General features: G+C 43.3%; 1 protein-coding gene across 4 annotated transcripts in view; it reads right to left on the bottom strand.

Moving 5' to 3' along the window:
• The window catches only part of PBX3 (PBX homeobox 3), a 214088-nt gene extending 203865 nt beyond the window's left edge, over positions 1-10223 (bottom strand). For 2 of the 4 annotated variants that reach the window (XM_064580050.1, XM_064580053.1), the window contains exons 1-2: positions 9822-10223; positions 8808-8881 (exon numbers count right to left, since the gene is read on the bottom strand). In XM_064580050.1, coding sequence (XP_064436120.1) covers positions 8808-8881; positions 9822-10021 — 274 coding nt within the window. In that variant the 5' untranslated portion in view covers positions 10022-10223. The other 2 variants (XM_064580052.1, XM_064580051.1) reach the window with 2 other exon arrangements.
• Between the last annotated feature and the right edge of the window lie 13950 nt (positions 10224-24173).

The following is a 24173-nucleotide window of genomic DNA, read 5'->3' as shown; positions in this document are numbered from 1 at the left end:
TTTTTTTTGAAAGAAGTGTGGGGGGAGAAAGAAACTTATGAGACCACCTAAGTCAATTCCTCTTCATTTGAGGACACTAAGATAGTAAAGGTTTCTACATAATATCACATATAAGCTTGCCATTTCACTTATAAAATTCTTTTAAATACAGTGATTTCCCCCCATCAAATGCCAATCAAGTATTTCAGGAGTCCCTCTCGATAATTTCTCTATAAATTCCTATATGCAAGGCTTTTGTACATTTGAAAGCCTGTAAAATCCTTTTATTTAAAAAATAATAATATGCAATTTCAAAAGCTTTTTGTTCCCATTTCAATCAAAAAATAACTTCATACACTTTAAATGAAATTTTGCGAGTAATCATAGACTAATGAGGATTCATTGATTTAACTAGTTCAGGGAGTCTGAGAAGGGAATGAGAATTTAAAGTAAGCAAGTTATTTCATTTAGAAGACCAGCTAATATGCAGGTACACTAAGTCCTCTTTACTGAGAAATGTAATCGGGACTTTTGTCTCAGGAGAGACTCTCATTGCCCTCTCTGTGTGCACATTCCTAACTCCTATTAACATTAACAGGCACCACACATGCACACAGAGGAGATGCCAGCCTTGGTAGTGTGTATGCATGGCAGCTGTGGTGACTAAATAATCCATATGGCTCTGAAGAGAAGTTATGGTTTTACTAGGTCTAAAGTCACAGCCACAGTGGTAGAATTCAGACACTAGAACCAAGCCTCAATATAAATGCTTTATCCAAACTCTCTCCTATCTAACCCCAGCCTGGTAGCAGTTAAGGGCAGGGTTTTGCAATTCTACCTCTAGCAGTGGTTTAGAAGAGGTAAAAAAAAAAAAAAAAAAAAAAAAAAAAAAAGTTCCATGTTTGAGGAAATCTTAAATTCTTCACGGGCCCAGAAAAGTTCTGTCCTCCTCCCAGGCCACCACTCCGATCCGCGTATTCACTCATGCATTTCCCCCACAAAATACAGAAAATCACATAGGAGCTTTACAGAGAGAAAAATCAAAGGTCTGGCTTAAACCACCACAGTCAGCGAAATCAGAGTCAAGTATGAAACTCAATCTTCAACATGAAAATCAAAAAATGCAGTGATCTTATACAACACACATATGCTGAAATGTAAATTCCACAGGTGTGTAAAGTGCAGAGTATAACCACTAATTCTAATTGTTCCTGCTTTTAGGTATTGAAGTCACAGTCTTAATGCTCATTTAATATAGTTTCCTGATGCCCAAGTCAACAACTTATTCCTTCTTTCCCTAGTGAAGAAAATATTCTTGTGAAGTTCAGTTTAGTGAAGACATTACTGCACAAACACACACAAGTTTACACTCTGAAAAGAGGTGATAACAGTTTACTAGCCATGTTGCTGAAATTAGGCTTTAGAAAAAAAAGACTAGACGACACATAATTCTTAGTATGCTTTCATATAAGAGAGTACAATAAAAACTTCCTATTTGTATCTCCAATTAGGTCAATTAATATTCAGAAAAATTCTGTAACACCATGTTTCAGTAATCATAAGAGGGGGAAAAAAATAAAGCAATGTTCTAGAAGCTTCTCTAGACCTTTCAATCAATTTTATTTATATGCAAAACCAAGAGAAACTAAAAAAAAAAAAAAAAAAACAAAGCTCCTCCTGATGCTAAAGCTCTCAATTTACTGACAGGCAAATGGCTTCATGCTGCCACTTAATCTCATTTCTTGCATAATGCCCTCTAATTAGCATATCAAAGTGAATTAATACTTCTAGGGCATTAGCAATGGGGAAATCTGCTCCAGGCTCACAATAGCAGTTAAGAGAGAGCCAAGAAATCCTCAAAAACACCACAAACCACTTTGCATTGCAAAACTGTTCAATTTATTTATCCTCTCTCTCTAAACACTTTTACCGCACACTGTTTTAGTACTGTTCACCAAACAAAATGATAATTGCCAAAGTTACCAGCATCTGTAATGCCTGTTTAGAATCTTAATTTAGATTATGTTGCAGATAATTTCTATATGCAACCATTTGTTCTATTATAAATGTTAATATAGAGACAGTGGAAATGTTGACATTCTCAATTAGTTAATTTGAATTTGAAATAAAATTTTATGGGATTTTAAAATTTATGAATTTTTTAATGTAAAAAGCCACCTGCTGGACTCTGATGCCTAAGAAATGTGCTGTGAAAACTGATGTATCACATAAAACAAAACAAACACACAAAAAAATCATTTTGCCATAACATATGTTGAGTCTCCCAAATAATGGTTTAAACATCGTGAGGAATCATCAGCATTAAAAGGATTACATTGTATACGAAGTCCTCATTAATATGATCATACAAAAAGAGTTATTGTTCAAAATAGCTTTTTTTAAAGCAGTTAAACTCAAGGAAAAAGAGAAGTACAAAACTTTTAACAATTATTTTTATCCATAATTAATTTTAATTGTCTTCAGTCCTATCAGCTACTATCATGTAGTCAAGTCTAAAAAAAGAAAAAAAAAACAAAACCATGCCAGTTCAACTTTACACATTCTATCACACCATTTTTTGCTACAGATACACTCAAATGTAGTACCAAAGCAAACTACCGTTATCATCAAAAACTACAAACATATTATATTTACAGAATACGTCTATAAAAAATAATAAAGAAGAGATTCTGGTTACTATTCTACCTACAAAGGCAATAATTAGACTTAAGTTTGAAGACTACTGAAATTTATTTGAACATGTTCTGTGTCTGAAGGCATAAAAAGATGCTTTATTTTTTCAGTGACTCGGTCAAGCATTGCTTATTAATTTATTTGCTAAATATAACAACACTATCACCTAGTTGTGATAGCAATTTGTTTGATTAACTTCTGTAACTTTGTAAAAAAATCTGATAGCCAGGTCTGAGAACTTCGACCAACTTACACTACATAGTGATGTAAATTACTTACCCTCTTCATACTTAAAGACTCAAATGGCCTACTGAAGTAGAGCAAATGCTTGAAAAGGTCAACATGAGGGGGTGGGGGGTGTGCAAGCTTTGTTAGTCAGTTACTACCTAAATCATGCTGATCACACTGATAAATGGCTAAAACACCAGCCTGCTGAGAAAACAAATAAAACATTATTCTCATAGTGTCAATATTGAAATAATAAATACCTAAAGATGTCCACATGTACCTGAATAGAGGAAAAATAGTCTAAAATCTTTATTTAATTTTATGTGTCTGTGCTGATGTTTTAAGTATTTATTCTGAATAGATACCTCAATGGTATGAGTATAAAATAAAGTGGTGACTGATTTAGGGTGTGGTTCATGAAATGCAGTTTCAATTCTTTATGACCATACTTCATATAACAGAACTTCATCCTGTATAATGCCACCATAAAGTATCAAAATGTAAATACTCCAAGTAATATGTTAAACTTAAATCTGTCTTGGAAGAAACCTTTTACAAAATTTATAAACTGAAATCTAAAAGTACAAGTGAAATTAATTAAAAGGGAAAGGATTATGGTATGAAAGATGTACACAGATATATTTTATGAAAGCTGATGAAACACTAAGCTCTTTAGGGCAAATCAGGGCTTCCTTTGCTACTGTATTAATATACTTCTGATTTGGAATAAAATTATGTAAATTAATAAAATAACATAGTAAAGTCCCAAGCAAAAGACCAAAAGTACATAAATCTGTAATAAAATGAACTCCACTAAAACTGAGGCATGAAAGAATTACTTGCACAGATCAAGTCAGTACTGACAAGAGGTTCAATATATTTTTATTGGGAAGGAAAAAAAAAGGGTTTTAAGATATCCTCATATTTTTAAGATAATATAATACTTGATACCGTAGATCATGAAGTTCTAAACCAGGGTGGTAGGAGGATTTTTTTGTAGATTTTCTATGAGTATGTTGCATGTATTGTCTTAAAAGGATAAGAGAGGTAGAGTAAGAAAGTTAGCAAAACACCACTCTTTTATATCCTCCTTCAATACCTCCTTAAGAAGCTACAGTGAGTTATACAAATCTACAAAAATAGAAAAAAATTCAATAAAAATATTCTTAAATTGCTTTAAGGAAAAATTTGTGATAAAGCAATATAATTTACGACATTTCTAAGATATCCTGACTTTATATTTTTTCCTGTTTAGTTATTTAATATTTCCAATGTAAACAAGACATAATGTGTCTAAAACAGATATGAAATTTAAAATGTTAAAAGTCCATTAAAATTTGCTTCAAAATAATTTTGAAAGGGTGGGAGTTACAGAGAAAACAAGACTGGCCAAGTGTTGCTAGCTGCTGAAAGTGGGCAATTAGTTCATGGGGGTTCAAGTTTCTCTTCCCTCTACGTGTTTTTTACGTTTCCAGTTGTCCATAATAAAAAGTTTTTAAAAAGCTAGAAAGTAAGTTCATTTAAAACACAAAAATGAATTATGTATGGAACGGAAGCATTTGCTTTTAAAAGTCTGGGACAAATGATAATTATATTGGAAATACTGCAAGAGCAACTTAAAAGAATACATGCAATATGTACAATAGCACTTAGTCTCATGTATAACAATTTTCATCTTTCCTGTTAAATTTTCACTTCATGGAATATTTGGTTTTTATACATTGGGAATTAAAGAATTACATGGCACTATACAAAGAAAAAGAACAAATTTTAATATTGAAGCATAAAAAAAAAAAAAGAAAACAGAAAAAAGACTCCAATGAGTCTCTAAGCCTGTAGGGTCAGAATTAAATAGAGGTTCACTGAAAGCACAGCTCTGTCCCTCTGAAACCTAGTCATACTGATATCACTAAAGATAAAAGGTTTAATCATATATATCACATTCTAAATGCATATAAAAACTCACATAACAAGCTACATTCTTGATCCAGTTTTGATATCTGAAATTCTTATGACTTGTTCGGGGGGGTGGGGGGGGTCCTTTAAAAGTAAAGCATTTTTAATAGTCATTTTCTTCTCCTTAAAATAAAAAATACTTCAACCAGCCCAACCAGCCAAGCAGGCCTTTCTCTTCCCCTGCGGACACCTCCTGCAGTAGAGAAGTTCATTAAGTTTTATGATCTTCCCAAGTCAGTCTTGCTTATAAGCCTCACAAAGGCCACAAATCTGGCAAACCATCATGTATGCCATTAGACATTACTAGTAAATGAACGCTATTTAGGGTTTGTGGTGGCAATAAATCAGAGTTTGGTTGGCAGCTATCAACATAGAGTATTTTAACCTACCATTTAGAAAGGAAAAGGTTGTGTTGATTTTTTTTAATACAAAACAGTTTTTTCACAATATGATTCAGATTATATACGAAAATGGATTTTCATTAGAATTTTTAAAAATACATTTATTTCTCAAAAAGAACCATTTTCTTCATTTGAACTCTCATAATTAAAGGCTTTGGAAAGTAGGCAGATTTGCGAGGATGGAATATTTCACAAAGAAAAGTACTTCAACAATCAGATTAAGGTGGCCAAAAAGATGTGAGGGAATGCACCAAAATAAGTATGTAGGTGAGGAGACCTCGGAGCATCAGGGATATTTAATAAGATATAGATGGTAAAATATGACTAAAAAGTAATTAAGAGGAAAATCTTAACATATCAACAATTATCTCGCTGGTTTCTTAGTTTAAAATAGAGAAATATGTTGATTTTAAAGCCTATAACTCTTCAGTTGCTTTCAAACTGCATAAATATCACAACTCAACTAGAGATGACGTTTCTACTCAAAAATAATTGTACAATGGATTTTACAAAAGAATACATTTTCAAGAAAAGGCAAGCACCTCATAGTAAAAGTATACTTCCCCTACCTCTGAACAAGAAAATAATATAATTGTGGTAGATTACGCATTTATCTGTCAGAAAGGAAAAATACCTTTTCATATTTGGTAGGAGAGAAAAAAGATGTTTTCCAAACTAAATCCCTCATGTGCATCAGAACTGGCTATGTTCACTGCCTGATCAGAAACCTCAAACTCTACTGGCAGATATATAGATACAGAATTTTTTTTTAATGATTTTGTCTTATTTTAGGAGAATCACAACTGAAATGACATTATCCATTGAAATGACAGTTTCCCCCCCCCCCCCACCTTCCCACTAGTCAACCCCCTACCCTCCATTATGCAGAATAGAGTCATCATATAATGTTCCGGTTTCTCTTACAAATGACTAGGTAAACTTTCTCTACGTTGCAGAGAATTAATCTTTGGATACTCTATTATTAGATTAAATAAAATGATCTAAAGAAAAATCATTATGCAATACACATATATTCTACAATGCTTATTTTATTAGTTCATGATGTTTCCAAAGCAGAACTGTGGGAACAGATGTGAGGAAGAAGGGGGGAGGCCTGGAATTTGCTGCCCCGCTTTCTTTGCCTTGGTAACCCTAATGTCTACGCAGATGTTTTATTTCAAATCAAGGATACTAGGTCCAGTGTCCCTGTCTCCTTCTAAGACTAGTTTTGGAGGGTGAGGTGGACCTATGGGTAGTAGGGGAGAAAGGAGAGGAGAGAAAGAGCTTCACCCCCATCAATCATTTGGTACTTAAATCCCATCCCTCTCGAGCTTAGAGAGGCAGGCAGGAAGATGCCTCAGCCCAGTCAGCCGCCTTTACTCTTTGTCGGCTGCTGGCTTTTTACAAAAGAGATAACGTGCAAACTTGAATCTGCTGGCCAAAACATAAAAAGAGGATCTAATTTACAAGTTATCACTGAAAGCCTCAGAAACAATTTTCAAAACACAAAAATTTCCTTTGTCAGCTACCTCTTGCTTCTTAAATAGCAAGAGCCCTAGCAAAGCTCTCTCTGCCAGTAATCCCAGACTCTGAAAAGACTTGTTTCTTTTTTGTAACTCACCTTTGACATGAGGCTGACTATACTTTCCTTTCAGAATGGTGTAACTAAGTCTTGTGCAAATAAGCAACTAGAGGACTTATGCCTCCTAATTGAATTCTGCCTGCTGCTAAATGTCTAAACAAGAAAAGCAGTTTGCTGGGTTTGGCTCTCAAGCTGGCTAGGCCAAAACTTTAAAAAGGCAAAAAATAAATAAATAAATACAAATAACGAGATGGGGGTGATAGGGGAAGAATATCAATCCCACCTCCCTAGTAATATAATGCCGTGTAAGTTGAATCAATCTTAATATTCACAACATAGTCAATACCCCAGTGCTTAGCTGTCAGCAGAAACTGAAGTGGAGCCCTGATAGCAAGAAAATCCTTGGACATTAAGCAACATAATTTACTGAAAATTGTACACTTTTAGGCTTGTAAACTAAGAATCCTCAAGATTTAATGCTTGATGTCTTATTTTATAGTCAGATAAAAATTATCTACCGTTTTAAATCACAATGCTTCCTAAAGATAGCTAAAAATCAACAGAGTAAGTTAGTAATTTAAAATGCCTATGGTTTTCAAAATGTAAAATCTATCTTTAAAAGAATCACTCAACATTTACAAACCATGAATACTATGTGAATGATAAGCAGGAAAACTACTCTTTAAGGATCTCAATATTTTCTGTTAATTATGGTTTTAGCATATATTTTAATAGGTAGCAATAATCCATCATCTTCTCTTGATTACTTTTAGAATCAGAATAGCATTGCAGAGTGAAAAATATGTTTAAAAGGAGGACAATTCTCCTACCAACTAACATGTATATTCAGTGTGCTATCATTTGTGCACTCGATTTAAACACAATGACTTTTAATCTTTTAAACAGCATCACTTGGATATTGGATATTGTTATATCCTGGACTTTAACTCTCTCTTCTATGCCTCAACTTAAAAAACAGCAACTTTATAATACCTTATAGCTAACAGACACACACACACACACACACACACACACACAAATCAACAGTAAAGCTTGCTTAATGCACTTTTTTTTTGCCATATACAGGGCAGATAATGCCAAATCCGAATTAAAGCATCTAAATTAAATTTCTAATTCCACTTGAGTTCCTACTATCACCTCAAGGCTAAAATACCTTTAATTTTAAAAAGTCTAACAAGAAAATTAAATTGAAATGAATTGCCAGAAATTTGTCTGTTTTTGTAGTTTTTATTCCAGCACTTCTGTAAAACCTGTCTTCTCATATGTTCCCTGCTTTGAACACTTCAAAAATTGTTTAACCTGCTAATGTGAACCTTTTTCTACTTTATAAAATATACTAAACATATTTACAATGTAATGACTTCAAGCATAAAATTTAATGAAAGTAGTAATAGATGTAACACATTGTATATGCCTAAACACATCATTACCCTTTCTTGCTCCTTAAAAGTAGCCTTCCCGACTAAAACACTAATTCAAACATCCTACTGGAGTCTGTTCAATTGCATCTATTCTTCGATCTGTGGAGCTGAAGCTTAGGACTGTCTAAGTAAAACAAAGTTCGGGCGATGCTTCTCCCGGGGACTCGGTCCCTGGCATCCAGTCTCCCGTTGCTCCTTTTAAAAACTGACATACAAACAAGGCGAAAAGGAGCGGGAGAGGGCGGTCGGCGCTCCAGAGCCCCCTCCCTGCCTGCAGCCAGGGTCGGCCGCCTGGGGACAGCGACCCAGCCCGGTCCGCATCTACACTTCCTTTTATACAGGAGCGGAATTGAGAAATCGACTCCAGATTTATTGCAGTTTTTTCTCAAGACCAGGAGGTGGGAAGGAGAGAATGATCAAAGATGGCGGTGCCCAAAAGCAGCAGCTCTCAACTGGAGAGTGGAAGGAGTAGCTCTGACCCCACCTCGGGGGTCTCCAGGCCCACTACGGGGCGCAGCCTCTTACCTGTTTTCTCTTTGATCTCACACAGGACGCTGAAGAGCGCGGGTTTCATTCTGTGACAGTTCAGGGCATGTTTCCTAAAAAACAAATAGCAAAACACAAAGGTATTAGCATCACCTATGGAATAATATGGCGCCTTCCTTTAAGTTAGACCCAAGATTTAATTCCGGCCCTCTATTTTGGAAGGCTCCTTGGAACCATGGCAAGTCAACAGAAACTCAAGTTGACTACTTAGCGACAGCCCGCAAGCTCCGGCGGCCAAAGATCCAGCCCGAACCAGGCGCGACCCATCTGCCCGGCAGGCAGCTGCCTCGGCGACCGCAGGGCGCGAACCCGCGCGGGGAGCCTAGATAGCGGGGCAGACGACGGCGACCCGGGGGAGGGGACGGCGCGGAGGGACTCCCGCGTCCGCCCTCCGCAGGGGGAGCGGGCGCGGCGCCGGCGACCGGCCGACTACGGCCAGCGGGCGGTGACAGCTCGGCAAAGTTTGCGAGGCGGCCCTCCCTTCCCCGAGAACTTGGCCGCCCGCACCCGGACTCGCCAGGGAACCGCCCATCACCCCGCGCTCGCCCGGCTGGGGCGGCCGCCCGCACGGCGAGGTCGTCCCGCGGCCAAGTGGAGCCCGGCGCCGCGACTCCGGGACGGAGGAGAAAGTTGCACTTCCCGCAAGTGCGGCCCGGGGCCCTCTCGGGGCGGCGTGCACAGGGTCCAGGCGGGAGGTTTGAATCCGTGGGAGGGGGCCGGGCTGCGAGAGGGCCGGACGGGGGAGGGCAAGAAAACCACAAAATCCTAGTGGCACCAAGTCAGTCCCGTGCCCCGAGAGCAACTTTGCCGACTCCCGCCCTTGTCGAGGGGTGCGGGCAAGTCCCCCCGAGGCCCTGGCAGGCGGCCGGTTTGCGGAGAAAGTTCCCTGCCCAGAGATGAGGCCCCTGCCCCGGGCGCCACCCCGGGCCCCGACTCGGCCGCGGGCCCGGCTCCCGCACACACACAAAAGATGCTTAATGAGACGACACCAACTTTGCTTGCGCCTCGTCCAAGCTCTGGTCGGTGATGGTCATGATCTGGTGGAGGATGTCGCCGATGTCCTGCTTCCTGCCGTCGCCGTCCGCCCCTTCGTGGCCGTGCGGGGGAGGCGGCAGGGCCATGCCCCCCTGCACCGAGTGGCCGGCCAGGTTCACCCCGGCCAGAGTCTGCAGCATCCTGGATTGATCGTCCATCCCGCCGCGCGCGGGCGGGAGCGGGCGGCGGCGGCGGCTGAGGCGAAGGCTGAGGCGGCGGCGGCGGCGGCGGCGGCAGCGGCGGCAGCGGCGGCGGAGGCGACGAGGGAGGAGAAGAAAGAGGGGGAGGGGGAGGGGGAGGCGGCCGCGCGCTCCCCGCCCGCGCGGGGAGGGGGCGGCCCGGCCGGCGGGCCCGCGGCTGAGGCGGTGCAGACGGGAGCCCGGCTCCGGCTTCCGCCGCCGCCGAGGCTCAGGAGAAGCGCCGGGCGGAAGCGCCGGGCTCCGCGGCGGTGGCGGAGGCGGAGGCAGCGGCGCCCGCTGCCCTCACGCGGCCGCCGCGCCGCCGCCGCGCCACCGCGCGCCCCGCCGGGCGGCCCCGCGCAACTTGCTCCTCAGCGCCCGCCGAGTTGCCGGGACGCCCGCCGCCCCCCGCGCCAGCCTGCGCACTCGTCTTCCTCGGCCGCCGCCGCCGCCGCCGCCGCCTCGGCCGGGCGGGATCCGAGCCCCGGCGGCCCCGGGGGAGGGAGCGGCGGCGGCAGGCGGCGGCGGCAGGCGGCGGCGGCGGAGGAGGCCGGCGGGCGGGCCGAGGGGAGCGAAGGGGATGGAGGAGGAAAGTTTGGGAGCGGGCGGGCCGGCGCAGCGGGGCGCGGAGCCCGATGGAGGGCCCCGGCGGGGTGCGCGCCGGGCGGACAGCAGACTGATGGGGCGGGAGAAGTCGCCGCCGCCACTGCCGGAGCCGCGCACCCTGCCAGCAGCCGCCGCGGACCGGGCTCGAAGGCCGCTCGGCTGAGGGATTGACAAGCTGCCAGTGCCACTCACTCACTGCGGCCCCAGCGCCCGGGGGGAGGGGCGGGGGCGAGGGGGAGGGCGGGGAGCGCTCCGCACGCTCCGCCCCCGAGGGCGGCGCGCGCGCTCATTGGGCTTTGCGCCTCCCGCCGCCGCCACTGGCACCGCCCCCGAGTTGCGGCCGGCCCTCTCTGGCCTCTGATCCCCAGCGCTCAAGAGCGCGCCACCGGATCCTCACGCCTGGTCGCGTCCTCGGCCCGCGGGACAGGCCACCCCGACCCGCAAACGCTGTGCCCGCACCGCGGCGCCTGATCTCTAGTGTTAACAGTCATGGGTGCGAGGAGTTGTGTATGGGACACGGAGCAACTCGTTCCAAAGCCACCCATGTGCTTCCCCGCAGCGCCGCGAGCTTCACGCCTAGGACAGCGCCTGGTACATTTTCCCGCTCTTCCCGTCAGGAGGTGGTACCCTCGGGGTTCCGGCTGCCCGTCCCAGGCCAATCGTATTGCGCTAGGAGCCGAACGGGGCGGGACAGAGGCAAGAAAGCGTTGTCCCAATTGGAGCGTTCGAAATGTCCTGGGCAGAGGCGGGGAAGCGGTGGATGGTGGCCCCGCCCCTCCCGGGATCACCATAGTAACCGAGAGGGCGCTGCTTGGAGTTGGCGCCAGCGCTCAGGCCTTGCGCTGTCCCTCAAGAGGTGACCAGGTAAGGTGGGAGCCTGTTGTCCCGCATGCTTCATGTCTGCTCTGAGCGGATCTGAGTACTGTACACTTTCTCTTGAAAGGGGAGCATAAGAAAATGTGTCACAGGGACGTGGCTCCGGGAGGAGGGAAAGGGCCTGACACCCAGGACCGATTCAAGCCTTACAACACTTCACACACTCTGCAATTCTTGGTAATCCAGGGATTACTCCTTTGGCAGGGTTTGCTTTTAGCCGCCTCCAGATGGACCAAAGCTGCAAAAAACGAGCTCTTTATCACAAAGATAATGTTTACTTAAGGACAGACTGGATTTCACTTATCAACTTACCCCATCACCATGAGTCAATTAATGTTGGGGACCCCAGTCACAGATTTTCATACTTTTCTTCCATTGTTCTCTGTCTACAAATGACTAAAGGCTCACATTATTTAGGGATCTAGACTTCTGGCCCTTGTGGACGCTTGAGCTTTCTCTTAACCTGATTTCCCAAACAGCTTCAACATGTTTTCTCCCTTTGAGATTCACAGAGCTCATTCTAGTTGGGTCCTTTGGTTAGGTGGTTCTGAAAAGTCTTATTCCTTCCCCAAACACAGTAAGCTGTCTTATTTGAAACCAAAAATAGGGGTATGAGATATGAAAAATGGCTCTTACTCTGCAGGGTTTAATGTAGGACAAGCAGTTCTTTACATGCCAGATGGATTCTTGGAATGAAGCAGGCTACTCGGTTCCAGGTTCTTTCCTTCATATGTTGTGTGTACTTTTAAATACTCCCCACTGCAAAGCTAATAGCTAACCTTACAGTTAGGCAAGCTAAAATCTTTACAAACTGCACAGCTGCTGGAGAGGGAGTTCCAAACAATCCACTCTACTTACTTCCAAAGAAGCCCCCTCATGTTCATTAATATTCCCTGCTCTTCTATAGCCCATTCATATGTCAAGTTTCTGATTCTTCTTTCAAGCCCCTATTATGGGTTACTCATAGTCATCATTGATTGGCCTTTCTCTTTATTCTTAACTTGTTTTTCAAAGCTGTCACTAAATCCTTCTACATTTTTGCATAACGGAGCAAGAGCAAACAGCCAGTCTTTCTCGCAATTCTTTAATGCTGAAGATGTAAAACCACAGAACTCTATCTGAAAGATGCCTTAAGCTCTAAATTCCTTCCAGCTCTAAAATTCATTGATCCTGTGACTCACTATCAGGCCACCTTCCTGCCCTTCTAGGCTTATAATCTTGACTAATCAGTCATGAGGATGAAGCTAATTAGCAATGGGGATTTATGGTTATTTCTAGCCCGCTCCAAAACAATGAGTTATGTAAGCAAAGCAACATATATAAAAATGTAAATAAAATTAAAGAAACCACTTAAGCAAATAAAGGCAATTGGGAACTATGGGCTATGTAAGCAAACTGGAACATAAAAACATAAATTAGAATTAAGAAAACAGTTAAGCAAATGCCAGCAATTAGGAATAAAACAACTTGTTAAATGTCTAACACCCGCAGCTATTTTATGGCACACACCTCTAAACCCATGGTCATTCAGTGATGTGGAAATTTGGTATCATAATTCTGCATTAAGTGATTGGATTAGATTGACCTTCTGCTTGGAAGGTTTCTCTTTTTCTTATTATCAATATGAGTTGCAGTAAAAGCCAGAGGGTCCTAGCGAGGATTCCCTCATAGGCTCATTGACAGTCACCATTGATTTAAAGTGTAAATTCTTTTAGATTAGTTTCCAAGCCCCAATAAACAGTGTCAATTAATTGCACATGTTCCAAGATCTCTTGTGCCTTTGCCAGTTTCTTGTGTAGGATATTGCCTTGTCTCCGCTCAGCAATCTCAGTCACGTGGTTTGGTGCCTTCACAGATAATAGAATAGAACCTCCCTAAGTACCTGAATCCATCTTTGCTCTTTCTAAGGCACTGATTATTAAAAAGTCAAGGGAAATGTAATTTACTCTTGGTGAGTGTACATTCATGTAAAGTTAACAGTGACAAAATGGTGAAAACCAAGTAGGGGCTCTCTCATATCCATCCCTCTCCATAGGTTTATATTAACATCACCATTGCCTCTGTCATCAATGTGGTGATCGTCACGGCAGATGCCATTATTGAGCTCTCTCAGGGTGGGACATTGTGCTCTGTGCTCCCCTTATTTCATCTTATTTCAGTCTTACAACAGCCCTGTCCTGTCTAGGTCAGGTTATTATTAAACAAGGAAACAGAATGAGAGAGGGTAAGGAAGTGACACAAGACCACAAAGCCAGTAAGTGCTGGCCTTGGATTCAAATCTTGATCTGTGTGGCTGCAAAGCCTGCCCTATAAAACACTGTGCAAAAAAAAACGTCATTTAGGGGTGCCTGGGTGGCTCAGTTGGTTAAGCGTCTGCCTTTGGCTCAGGACATGATCCCAGGCTCCTGGGATCGAGTTCTGCGTTGGGCTCCTTGCTCAGCGGGGAGCCTGCTTCTCCCTCTCCCTCTGCTGCCCCTGCTTGTTCTCTTTCTCTCTCTCCCTTTCTGTGAAATAAATAAATAAAAATCTTTTAAAAAAATTTTTTATGTCATTTAATCAAGGTTACTAAGTAAAAACCACCAGGCCTTAACAGGTGAACTGTAAATTAATGAAAATAAGTAATTAGTACTTAATAAAAGGAAGATAAGCAACTCTTTTAGAGGAATCTGGGTCTCATGGCAATGGAGGAGGGAAATGCAGACAAAGCCCAGCCAGGCCATCCTCCATGGCCACCTAGGACTTTGCCTCGCTGCCCACCTTTCCTGCCATGCCTATCTTTGCTGATCTTCATCTGCTCTAAACTCTCAGAACATATTGCCTGAAATGTGTAACTTACTACCATACTAAATAGTCCTGTGTTGTTTGCTCTCCAATTCACCTGTTAGTTTTCTCATCTAGTTCATAAGCATGTTAAGGGCAAGGTATTTTGAGGTGTGACTACAACATGGTTGATTTGACTTAAAAAAAAAAAAAAAACAACAACATCAACAACAACAAAACTTGGACAGCTAAGAAAGATGTCACTTTGGAGAAACTGACTAGATACTTACTCACAAACATATCATTGCTCCGTCACTATAGAAATGACTCTTTAGAAGTGGTCTTTACAGTTGCTAGCACATGTGACATGTGACAAATCTTCATCTTCTGAGGCTTTCTTTGAGCAACCAAAGAATCAGTGGGCTAACAGTGCACCCTTCTACGATGTGGTCCTTAAAAGAGAATATTTATTGAAATACATAATTTCTGGGAAGTTTGATAGAAAGCCCCATCTCTCTGTTCTTTCATCCCTCATAGCACCTAATACAATGCAGTGGCATACACAGTAGGCACTTGGACCCGACACTGTCAGTTGCTTGCCCACTTCCTTCCATGCTGATAGAACTGTGATTTTATTCCTATGGCAATGTGTTCAGTCTCCGTTGAGGACTAAGTCAACTATGAACATCCTATCCCCTGCCTTCTGAGCTTTCAAGGCACAGGGATGATGGGATGACTTTCCTATTAAAAATAAGAGACAGACATGGCTCTTTTCTCCTTCCTTCTACCTCTTTCCCCCTTTGAATGTGATTCTGATTCTGGAGCAGCAGTGGCAGCCATCTTGTGATAATGAGGTGACAATATGAGGATAAAAATCAACAGAGTTTGGTGGTTTATCTCTGTGGTCTCCCTCCTCCAAACCCATAATTCCAGTCTAATCATGAGAAAAACATTAAACAAATTTCAATTGAGGGATATTCTGTAAAATCTCTGACTAGTACTCCTCAAAACTGTCAAGGTCACCAAAAACAAAGAATATCTGATAAACCATCATAACCAAGAAGAGTCTAAGGAGATATGACGACTAAAAATGGTATCCTGGATTAGATTCTGGAACAGAAAAAGGGTATTAGGTAGCAACTAAGGACATATGAGTAAGCTATAGACTTTAGTTAATAATAATGTATCGTGGGATGCCTGGGTGGCTCAGTCGTTAAGTGTCTGCCTTCAGCTCAGGTCATGATCCCGGGGTCCTGGGATCAAGCCCCACATCGGGCTCCCTGCTCGGCGGGAAGCCTGCTTCTCCCTCTCCCACTCCCCCTGCTTGTGTTCCCTCTCTCACTGTGTCTCTCTCTGTCAAAGAAATAAAGTCTTTAAAAAGAAAAGTAATAATAATGTATAGCTATTGGTTCATTAATTGTAACAAATGCACCATATTAACATAAGATGTTAATAATAGGGAAACAGGGTGGAAGGTATTAGAGAACTCTGTACTACTCTTTTATTCCAAAATAAAACATTTATTAAAAACAAAAATAGGGCGCCTGGGTGGCTCAGATGGTTAAGCGTCTGCCTTCGGCTCAGGTCATGATCCCGGGGTCCCGGGATCGAGTCCCACATCGGGCTCCCGGCTCGGCGGGGAGCCTGCTTCTCCCTCTGACCCTCTCCCCTCTCATGCTGTTTCTCTCTCACTCGCTCTCTAAAAAATAAATAAAATCTTTAAAAAAAAAAATTAAAAAAAATAAATAAATAAACATGGTAAGTGGGGAAGAAAGACAGGAAAAGCCTAGGTGCCTGCAGATATTGTTGACTATCTGAACACAACAAGTAATTGCTTACTCCCAGGTTCCTAGTTATGTGAGAAAATTTAATTCCTATTTTTAAATTCCTATTGGTTTGGGTTTTCTGCTACTTACAGCAAAGCTGATCTAGCACTATAATTACATAAAGGAATGATAGAGGGAAGAATAGCCTAGCATAGTGCCTGGTACATGGTAGGAGCTCCTACAGGTTGGAAGATGTTATCTAATAAAAAAAAAAAAAATTGCATGATCTTTGCCCTGGGTTCCTAGGAGGTAACTTCTAAAACCTTTGCAATTTCCCAAGTGAGAGGAGTATCTCTTTTATTCATGAGCCCCTGGGATCACACCTGAGTTTATGCTAACAAGAAGACTCAGGATAGAGACGGATCACCAGAAAGACCAACCATGTAATTAAAGGGTTGGGGCTTTGAGCCACTTCATTCTCCCAGGATGGCAAGGAAGCTGGAGATTGAGTTCAATCATGTGAGCAACGAACGACCCAGTCATGCCTAGGTAATGAAACCCTACTAAAAACTCTGGACGCCAAAGCTCAGTGGAGCTTCCTGATTGGGGAACACATTGATGTATCAGAAAAATTATGTGCTCTAGCAACACAGGGAGAGAGCATAGACGCTCTGCATTCGGGACCCACTAAGATCTCGACCTACCTGTCTTTTCATTTGACTGGTTCTGACTTATATCCTTTATAATAAAACTATAATCATTTCAGAGCTCTTTGTCAGTTAGTGAATTATTGAACCTGAGGGGGTCACTTGGAATACCCAAGTTTGTAGCCAGTTGAGAAGTACGGCTGGTCTGGGGAACCTTGAACTTTGACTGGCATCTGAGGTGAGGGCAATCTTATTGGGCTCTGCACTAATTTTCTATTGCTGCATAATAAATTACCTCAAAACTTTTTGGCTTAAAACAACAAACATTATCTTAGACTAAGTTTCTGTGTGTTAGGAATTTGGATGCAGCTTAGCTGGGTGCCACTGGCTTAGGGTCTCTCATGAGGCTGCAGTCAAAGGTGACAACTGGGGCTGTAGTCCCCTCAAGGCTCATCAGGGGGAAGGTCCACTTCCCAGCTCACTCACATGGCTGTTGGCAGGCCTCAGGTGCTCAATGACTATGGGCCAGAGACATCGGTTCCTTGACCCATGGAGTCTCTCTGGGGGACAGCTCACAACATAGCAGCAGGCTCTGAAAAGAGTGAGAAAGCCAGAGAACAAGCAAGATGGAGGTCAGTCTTTTGTGTGTCCCAATCTCCTGACACTTTTTCTGTGTTCTCTCTTAGAAGCAAGGTACTAAATCCAACCCACGCTCCAGGGGAGAAGATTACACAGAACATGAATATCAGGGAGAAGGATCACTGGGAGCTGTTATGGACTGAATACTTGCACCTCCCCCCAGATTCATACATTGAAGCCATACCTTCAATGTGATAGCATTAGGAGGTGTGTCTTTGGGGGTACTAATTAGGTTTTGATGAGATCATGAAGGGGGAGACCCCATGATGGGATTAGTGCTCTTATAAAGGGAGGAAAAGACACCAGAGCTTCCTCTCTCTGCCACATGAGAATAGAGTGAGAAGGCAGTCATCGGCAAACCAAGTAGAAGGTGGAGGGCTCATACAGGCAAAGGTAGGCGTCGTCTTTTTTTTTTTTTTTTTTAAGATTTTATTTATTTATTTGACAGAGAGATATAGCGAGAGCAGGAACACAAGCAGGGGGAGTGGAAGAGGGAGAAGCAGGCCTCCCGCCGAGCAGGGAGCCCGATGCGGGACTCGATCCCAGGACCCTGGGATCATGACCTGAGCCGAAGGCAGACGCTTAACGACTGAGCCACCCAGGCGCCCTAGGTGGGCGTCGTCTTAAAGGCAGCCTAACCCGTCCTCCAAATTTAATTCTCAATGACAAATCAAATCATGGTGTGCTCCTTGCCCTCTTTCTCTCACTTACATTCCATGGGATCTACCTTTGCAATGTGCTTCTTGGCCAGGCCTTCAAGGTCCTCTATACACTACCCTAGTTCTATCTCTCCAGTCTTATTTCCCACTATTCTTTTTCATACATTCAATGTTCTCATCACTCCTATTGTCCCACACTTTCTGGCCTCCTGCCTTTTGGTCATGCTGTTCCCTTTAATAGGAATGCATGCCCCAATCTTACCCATCTTCAAAAATGCTGTTCAACTTCTTTCACATACTGTGTCTTACTGATCCTCAAAATAACTCAAATATTTTAAGACAAGTAATATTAACCTCATTTTATAGATAAGGTTCAGAAAGTAATAGCAGCTTACACTTACTGAGCACTTAGATTGTGGCAGCCCCATGTTAATGGTTTCTCATACTTCATCTAGTTAAACCTTCAAAACACTATGAGTTGGGCATTAACCTCCCCATTCATAGTTGGAGAAACTGAGACCTAAAGATGTCAAATAACTTGACCAAGTTCACAAGGCGGGTAAATGAACTATGATTCAAACAGGTAATCTGGCTCGGCATCCTTATAAATAACCCCCATACCACACTACCTTTGGAGGGGTTATGTCACTTGTCCAAAGTCACAGCATTATTAAGTGACAGTGGAATTGGGACTGGAGACTTCTGACCCTTTCCACCATATATGTTCCCTCCCTGCTCTAATGCCACCTCAAGAAAGTCTCTTACAAGCCCCCAAAGAAGTAAATCCTTCCTTTTTGACTCCCCAATATATATATTATGGGTTCTTATAAATGTTACCTTCTTTTACATTGTGATAAAATATGCATAACTTATCAGTTTAACCGCTTTTAAATGTTCAGTGGTATTAAACACATTCACATTGGTATGTCACCATCTTTCCAAGCTGAAACTTTGTCCCCATTAAATACCAAACCCCCTCTTTCCCCGTCCCTGGAAACCATCATTCTATTTTCTGTCTCTGGGTACCTCATATATGTAGAATCATACAGCATTTGTTCCTTTTTGTCTGGCTTATTTCACTTAGCATAATGTCTTCAAGTTTCATCCATGCTCTAGCATGTGTCAGAATCCCTTTCCTTTTTAAGGCTGAATAATATTTCCTCATATGTATGTACCACATTATGTTTATTCATTCATCCATTGATGGACACTTGAGGTGCTTCCACATTTGAGCAATTGTGAATAATGTTGCTATGAACATAGGTGTCCAAGTGTTTGAATTCTTGCTTTCAGTGATTTCAGGTACATACCCAGAAGTGGAATTGCTGCATCATATAGTAATTCTATTTTTATTTTTTTAGGAACTGCCTTACTGTTTTCCATAGGGGCTATACCATTTTACATTCCAACCAACAGTGCATGAGGGTAAATATGTACTATTTATTTGTTTGTTTGTTTGTTTGTTTAGGAGGGGGCACCCAGATGTGAACCGGGGACCTCTTAATGTGCAGTAGTATGTACCTTTTAATATGACTTCTAGAAATGTATCTTGTATACTCTGTTCCTTAAAGAAAAGATCTTTTGACATTCAACACCTGAGCAACCTTATATATAATTGATGCTTGAAAAATATTTTGTTAAATAAATGAATAGAGTATCAAAAAATTACTATCTTGAAACAAGGAATCTGCTTGTATTTGAAACATACTAAAAACTTCAGAGAAGATGCAAATAGCTTCTGAACAGTGTGCCTAGAGAGATTTTTTGAAACTAGTGCATAAATCCAGAGTTTCATTTCTTAAAAACAAGTGGTCCCACAGTATATTTCTTTTTCTCTCACCAGCTTCTTGTCAACACTAGGTTCATCTCCTAGTCCTGTTTCTTTTTTAGGCTTACAATAAAACTGATTTAAAGTAAAAGTTTCTTTAAGAATTATGCTCCAATATGGTGACCTGAAAATAAATTTTCCAAAATTATTTTTCTTTACCCATAAGGGGGCCATCAAAGATTTTCTGGTGATATTATTTTCTAAGAACTTATACACAGGTTATAAACTTGCTTCTGTCAGAAGCAACTAGATATTTTTGATTATCATCCATTTTGAATGTCTATGTCAGATTTTAATGCAGAAACAAAATGGACTCAACGCCTTTTATTTTATTACTATAAGTAATAATTTTGTGTTACAGGGGAAAGTACTGTTCAAATATATATTTAAGATTTTATTTTTTAGAAATGAGTTCATGAATTATTTTTCTTATAACGTTCTTCCTACGATGTTATTGCTCATTAGTACAATAAGGTGGAAAGAAGAGAGGAGGTGAAGTAAGTAAATGATGCTTCACCAAACCATAAGATAGACATAAAGGCAGAACAGGTTAGATATTTGCCTAAGATGAAATTTTATAATGCTCAGGAATTTCGGACAACTGTGATTATTCAGGGCAGTAAAAATCATGTCTTAGGTACCTAGCATAAGACCTCTCTTCCTCTTGAACCTCACACCTACCCCCATGAGTCTCCAAACCCACATTTCCTACCCCAGGGCCCAACCCTCCTGGCCTCAGCTTATTGGACCAGGGATGAGCACTTGCCCAGAGCTAAACCAATCAGCCTCTCTTCTGGGGACTTGCCCTTGCACCTGGAAGACCCTGATTTGTTTGCCGGCTACTTGAATTGGGGATATAACCTCCAGAACTCTGGGTCAGTTGTGTTAACAGCAGGGGAGAAGTAGAGAAAGCCACTTGTAAAGAGAACATTCAGGAAAGGAGAAAGGGTGTGACCTGGGAAGGGATGGGGATTGGGGAGAGGGTGGGCAGGGAGCTGGACATCTCCCAGGGTTCTGAAGGCCTTCCAATTTCTGCTTCTCATGGTGTCTGGGAGTCATTCAAGAGCCCTACAGTCTTGACTGGACAACTATAACCTGGATCCTGGCAGGTGGTTTAATTTTGAATCATGTGTACATCTGCATCAGAAGTTAAGGAAGAGGGTTAAGCTCCAAGATGGAGCTGGGTGGGGTGTGATCAAGGGGGCCCAGGTAATCTGGCTGGAAGAACAGGGGAAAGGTAGAGGCAGAGACACTGAGGGGAGCTGGAGGTTTGAGGAGAGGAGGATGAGTTCAGGTGTGCACACGGAGCCTGTGGAGCCTGCAGAAGGACCAGGGGTGAGGTGCAGTGGGCACCCGGGGTTCTAAAGCTGAGGAGAGTGGTGGGACCAGAAGGAGAGGTTTAGGAATTATTAACATCTCAACGGTATTAGCACTTGCGACAGTTAACGAGATCACACAGGGAGATTGTGAGCAATGAGAAAAATGAGGGTCTGTGACGGAGCACCAATCACTTAGGGACAGATCGAGAACAAAGGAGCCCAATAGGACACTTTGCCGTGGGAGAGAGACTAGGAAAGCACAGTAGCACAGACACCGAGAGTGTTTTAAGGAGAGAGAAGTCAAAAGAGCAACTGAGTTAAGGTCTATGAGGTGTTCCCTGGATTTAATGACACAAACATTGGCACCCTAGTGAAAACTGTCTTAGTGGAGTTAGGGGCTGTGGCGGAAGCTTGATGGAGTCAGAGGAATGACTGGTGAGAGAAATGCAGACGTGGGTGCTTCTGAGCCTGCTTGGGGTGGGCTCATTACATGGTCTGGTGGTGGTGGAGGTTAGTAGACAGCTTTTTGGAGAAATTCAGCTGTCCAGCAGAGGAAAGAAAGGGCAGGAGCTGGCGGGCAATGTGGGGTTGGGGACTCTTAGGGGATCTGAAAGAGATTGAAAGATGTTTAAATGCCTCATAAGTAGGAGCTTGTAGTAGGAGAAATGGAGAGGTGGACCCCAATGAATAAAGCTCTGAGAAAGTAGAGAGGATGGGGTTCGTGCCCAGGGTGATGCTGCCCTTGGTAGCAATTCCTAAGGGAAAGAAAGGAAGAAAGCAGGAGGGAGCGCAGGGGGAAGCTGAACTTCAGGGTAGAACTAATGACCGTCTTGGTGGACCCCATGGGAACTGGAATGGCTCTGCAGAGTTGTCCTGAGTTAGGTCAAGAGACCTGGGCCATTATCTTCTGGCACCCACCAGTTATAGGATGCCGGCTTCCCTGCCAGGGAAGGCCATGACCCTGAGTGAGGTGGCTCTCCACAGCTGAGGCCATTCCTAAAGGGACCAGACAGCTGAAGACTGCCTCCAGGTGGCACTCCCTACAACCAGGGCAACAAACCCTTCAGTGAAGAGGGATTGCATGGGGGGCGGGGGGGGGGGGGGGGTAGGGCAGAACACAGGGTCCCCCCCATTCCTCTCTTTTACCAAAATTACAAAGTTTAAGTTCCTTGGCCCCATGTTCAACTCCCTCCATTGTCTGGCCTCTGCCCTCCACTCCAGGCTTCCCCCCAACCTTATAGTTCAGCCCTACTCCTCACTCTGATCCTTCTGTGTCTTTCCACCCCTCAGCCTGACATGGTTCTATTTCTCTGGTTCTTCCTTCAGAATCCATCTCAGATGTCGCTTTTCTGGGAAAGCTTCTCTGATTCTCCCAGATAAATCTCTTCCTTCTCTCTCCTGCCTTGTGCATATTTCTCTTTTTTTCACTTAATTATCCTGCGTTGTCAGTTATCTCTTTCCCTGATTAGGCCATGAGCTCTCTGAGTGCAGGGATGCTGAGTGAATGATCTCAGTCTCCCCGGCCCTATGTGCTGGGCATAGAGGAGGCACTGAGTTACCATTAGTTATATGAATATGTGAATTAATTTATGAATAGATGAATGAATTAATGAGTTGGCAGAACTTGGGCTCAGTGGGCTGACTAATCTGGAGGCTAGTGCCAAGGAGGGTCAGCAGCCATCTGAACAATAATGTCCAATGGGCATGGTGAGCCCTGATCCAACCCATTTTTGGGGGGGAGGGAGAGACCGTGAGCGGGGGTGGGAGTGGGAATGGGGAGAGGGGAAAGAGAGAGAGAGAATCCCAAGCAGGCTCCACACCCACACGGGGCTTGATCCCACGACCCTGAGATCATGACCTGAGCTGAAATCAAGTCAGATGCTTAACTGGCTGAGCCACCCAGCCCCCCTCCCCAGGTCCAACCCATCTTGAGTTGACAGCCAAGAGGTCTTCTCTGATAGGTGAGGGCAATCAGATTTCTCGGAAGCAGCATTTTCATTCTGAGAAGGAAGGGGAATAGGGTTGGAAGGGATGGGGAGATATTCTATCTCAATGGAAATAAGACTTCAGCTATTGGCTATGAGTACAAAGATAGGTTATGGCCATATAAAACCCTGGAGTAGTGTAGGCTGGCAGGGCTGGCAGTGTGGGACCCAGGTCAGAGTCTTGGACTAAGGGTGTAATCTGGTACCAGTGGGTTTGGGAAAGGGAGATGACAACAGGAGGACAAGGAGGTCCAGGGTTCCCCCAGGCCCTCTGTATGCTGGCTCAAATCCTAGATGCATCAGATCCTGTTGGGTCTGGGGCTGGGTACTTCTGAGCCTGCTTGGGGTGGGCTCATTACATGGTCTGGCAGGTTCTTCCTTCTCTACTTCCCACCACAAATACTTGTTTTCTTCAAGTATTTTCTTATTTAATCCTCACACTACACTTTAACAGTGATACGTGTTTTTTATTTAAACACTGATATAAAACTGACCATGTGCCAGGCACTGTTCTTAGCACTTTACAAATAGTAATGGATTTGATGTTCATAACAGCACTGTGAGGTCGATAGGTCCTTTTATCCTGTTTTACAGTTGAGGAAATAGAAACACAGGGATTGAGGTTACATTGCTAGCAGGTAAATGATAGTTTGTATTTTACACAACATAGGAGTTTATTCATTCATTCATCAAGTAGTTATCGATAGTTTCCCTTGGACAAGGCCCTGCGCTAGGCTGTAGGGTACAGTGCGAAAGAAAGCAGGGGAAGCCCCAGCTTTCAAGATGCTTCCAGTTTGGGTCCTGCATTCCATTCCGCTAAGTCTTAGTGATTGCCTATGTTCTCCACGGATGCTTCTGCTTATTTGTCTAGAAATTCTTCATCTTGAGGCCACCTTAAGGATGGGCACCTGGGTGGCTCAGTTGGTTAAAGCGACTGCTTTCGGCTCAGGTCATGATCCTGGAGTCCCGGGATCGAGTCCCGCATCGGGCTCCCTGCTCGGCAGGGAGTCTGCCTCTCCCTCTGACCCTCCCCCCTCTCATGTGCT

This window comes from Mirounga angustirostris, unplaced genomic scaffold (assembly GCF_029215605.1).
Source record: "Mirounga angustirostris isolate CCGP_5_RB_7025 unplaced genomic scaffold, mMirAng1.0.hap1 SCAF_15, whole genome shotgun sequence".
Classification (NCBI taxonomy): Eukaryota; Metazoa; Chordata; class Mammalia; order Carnivora; family Phocidae; genus Mirounga; species Mirounga angustirostris.
This window is presented reverse-complemented; position numbering and strand designations above follow the sequence as displayed.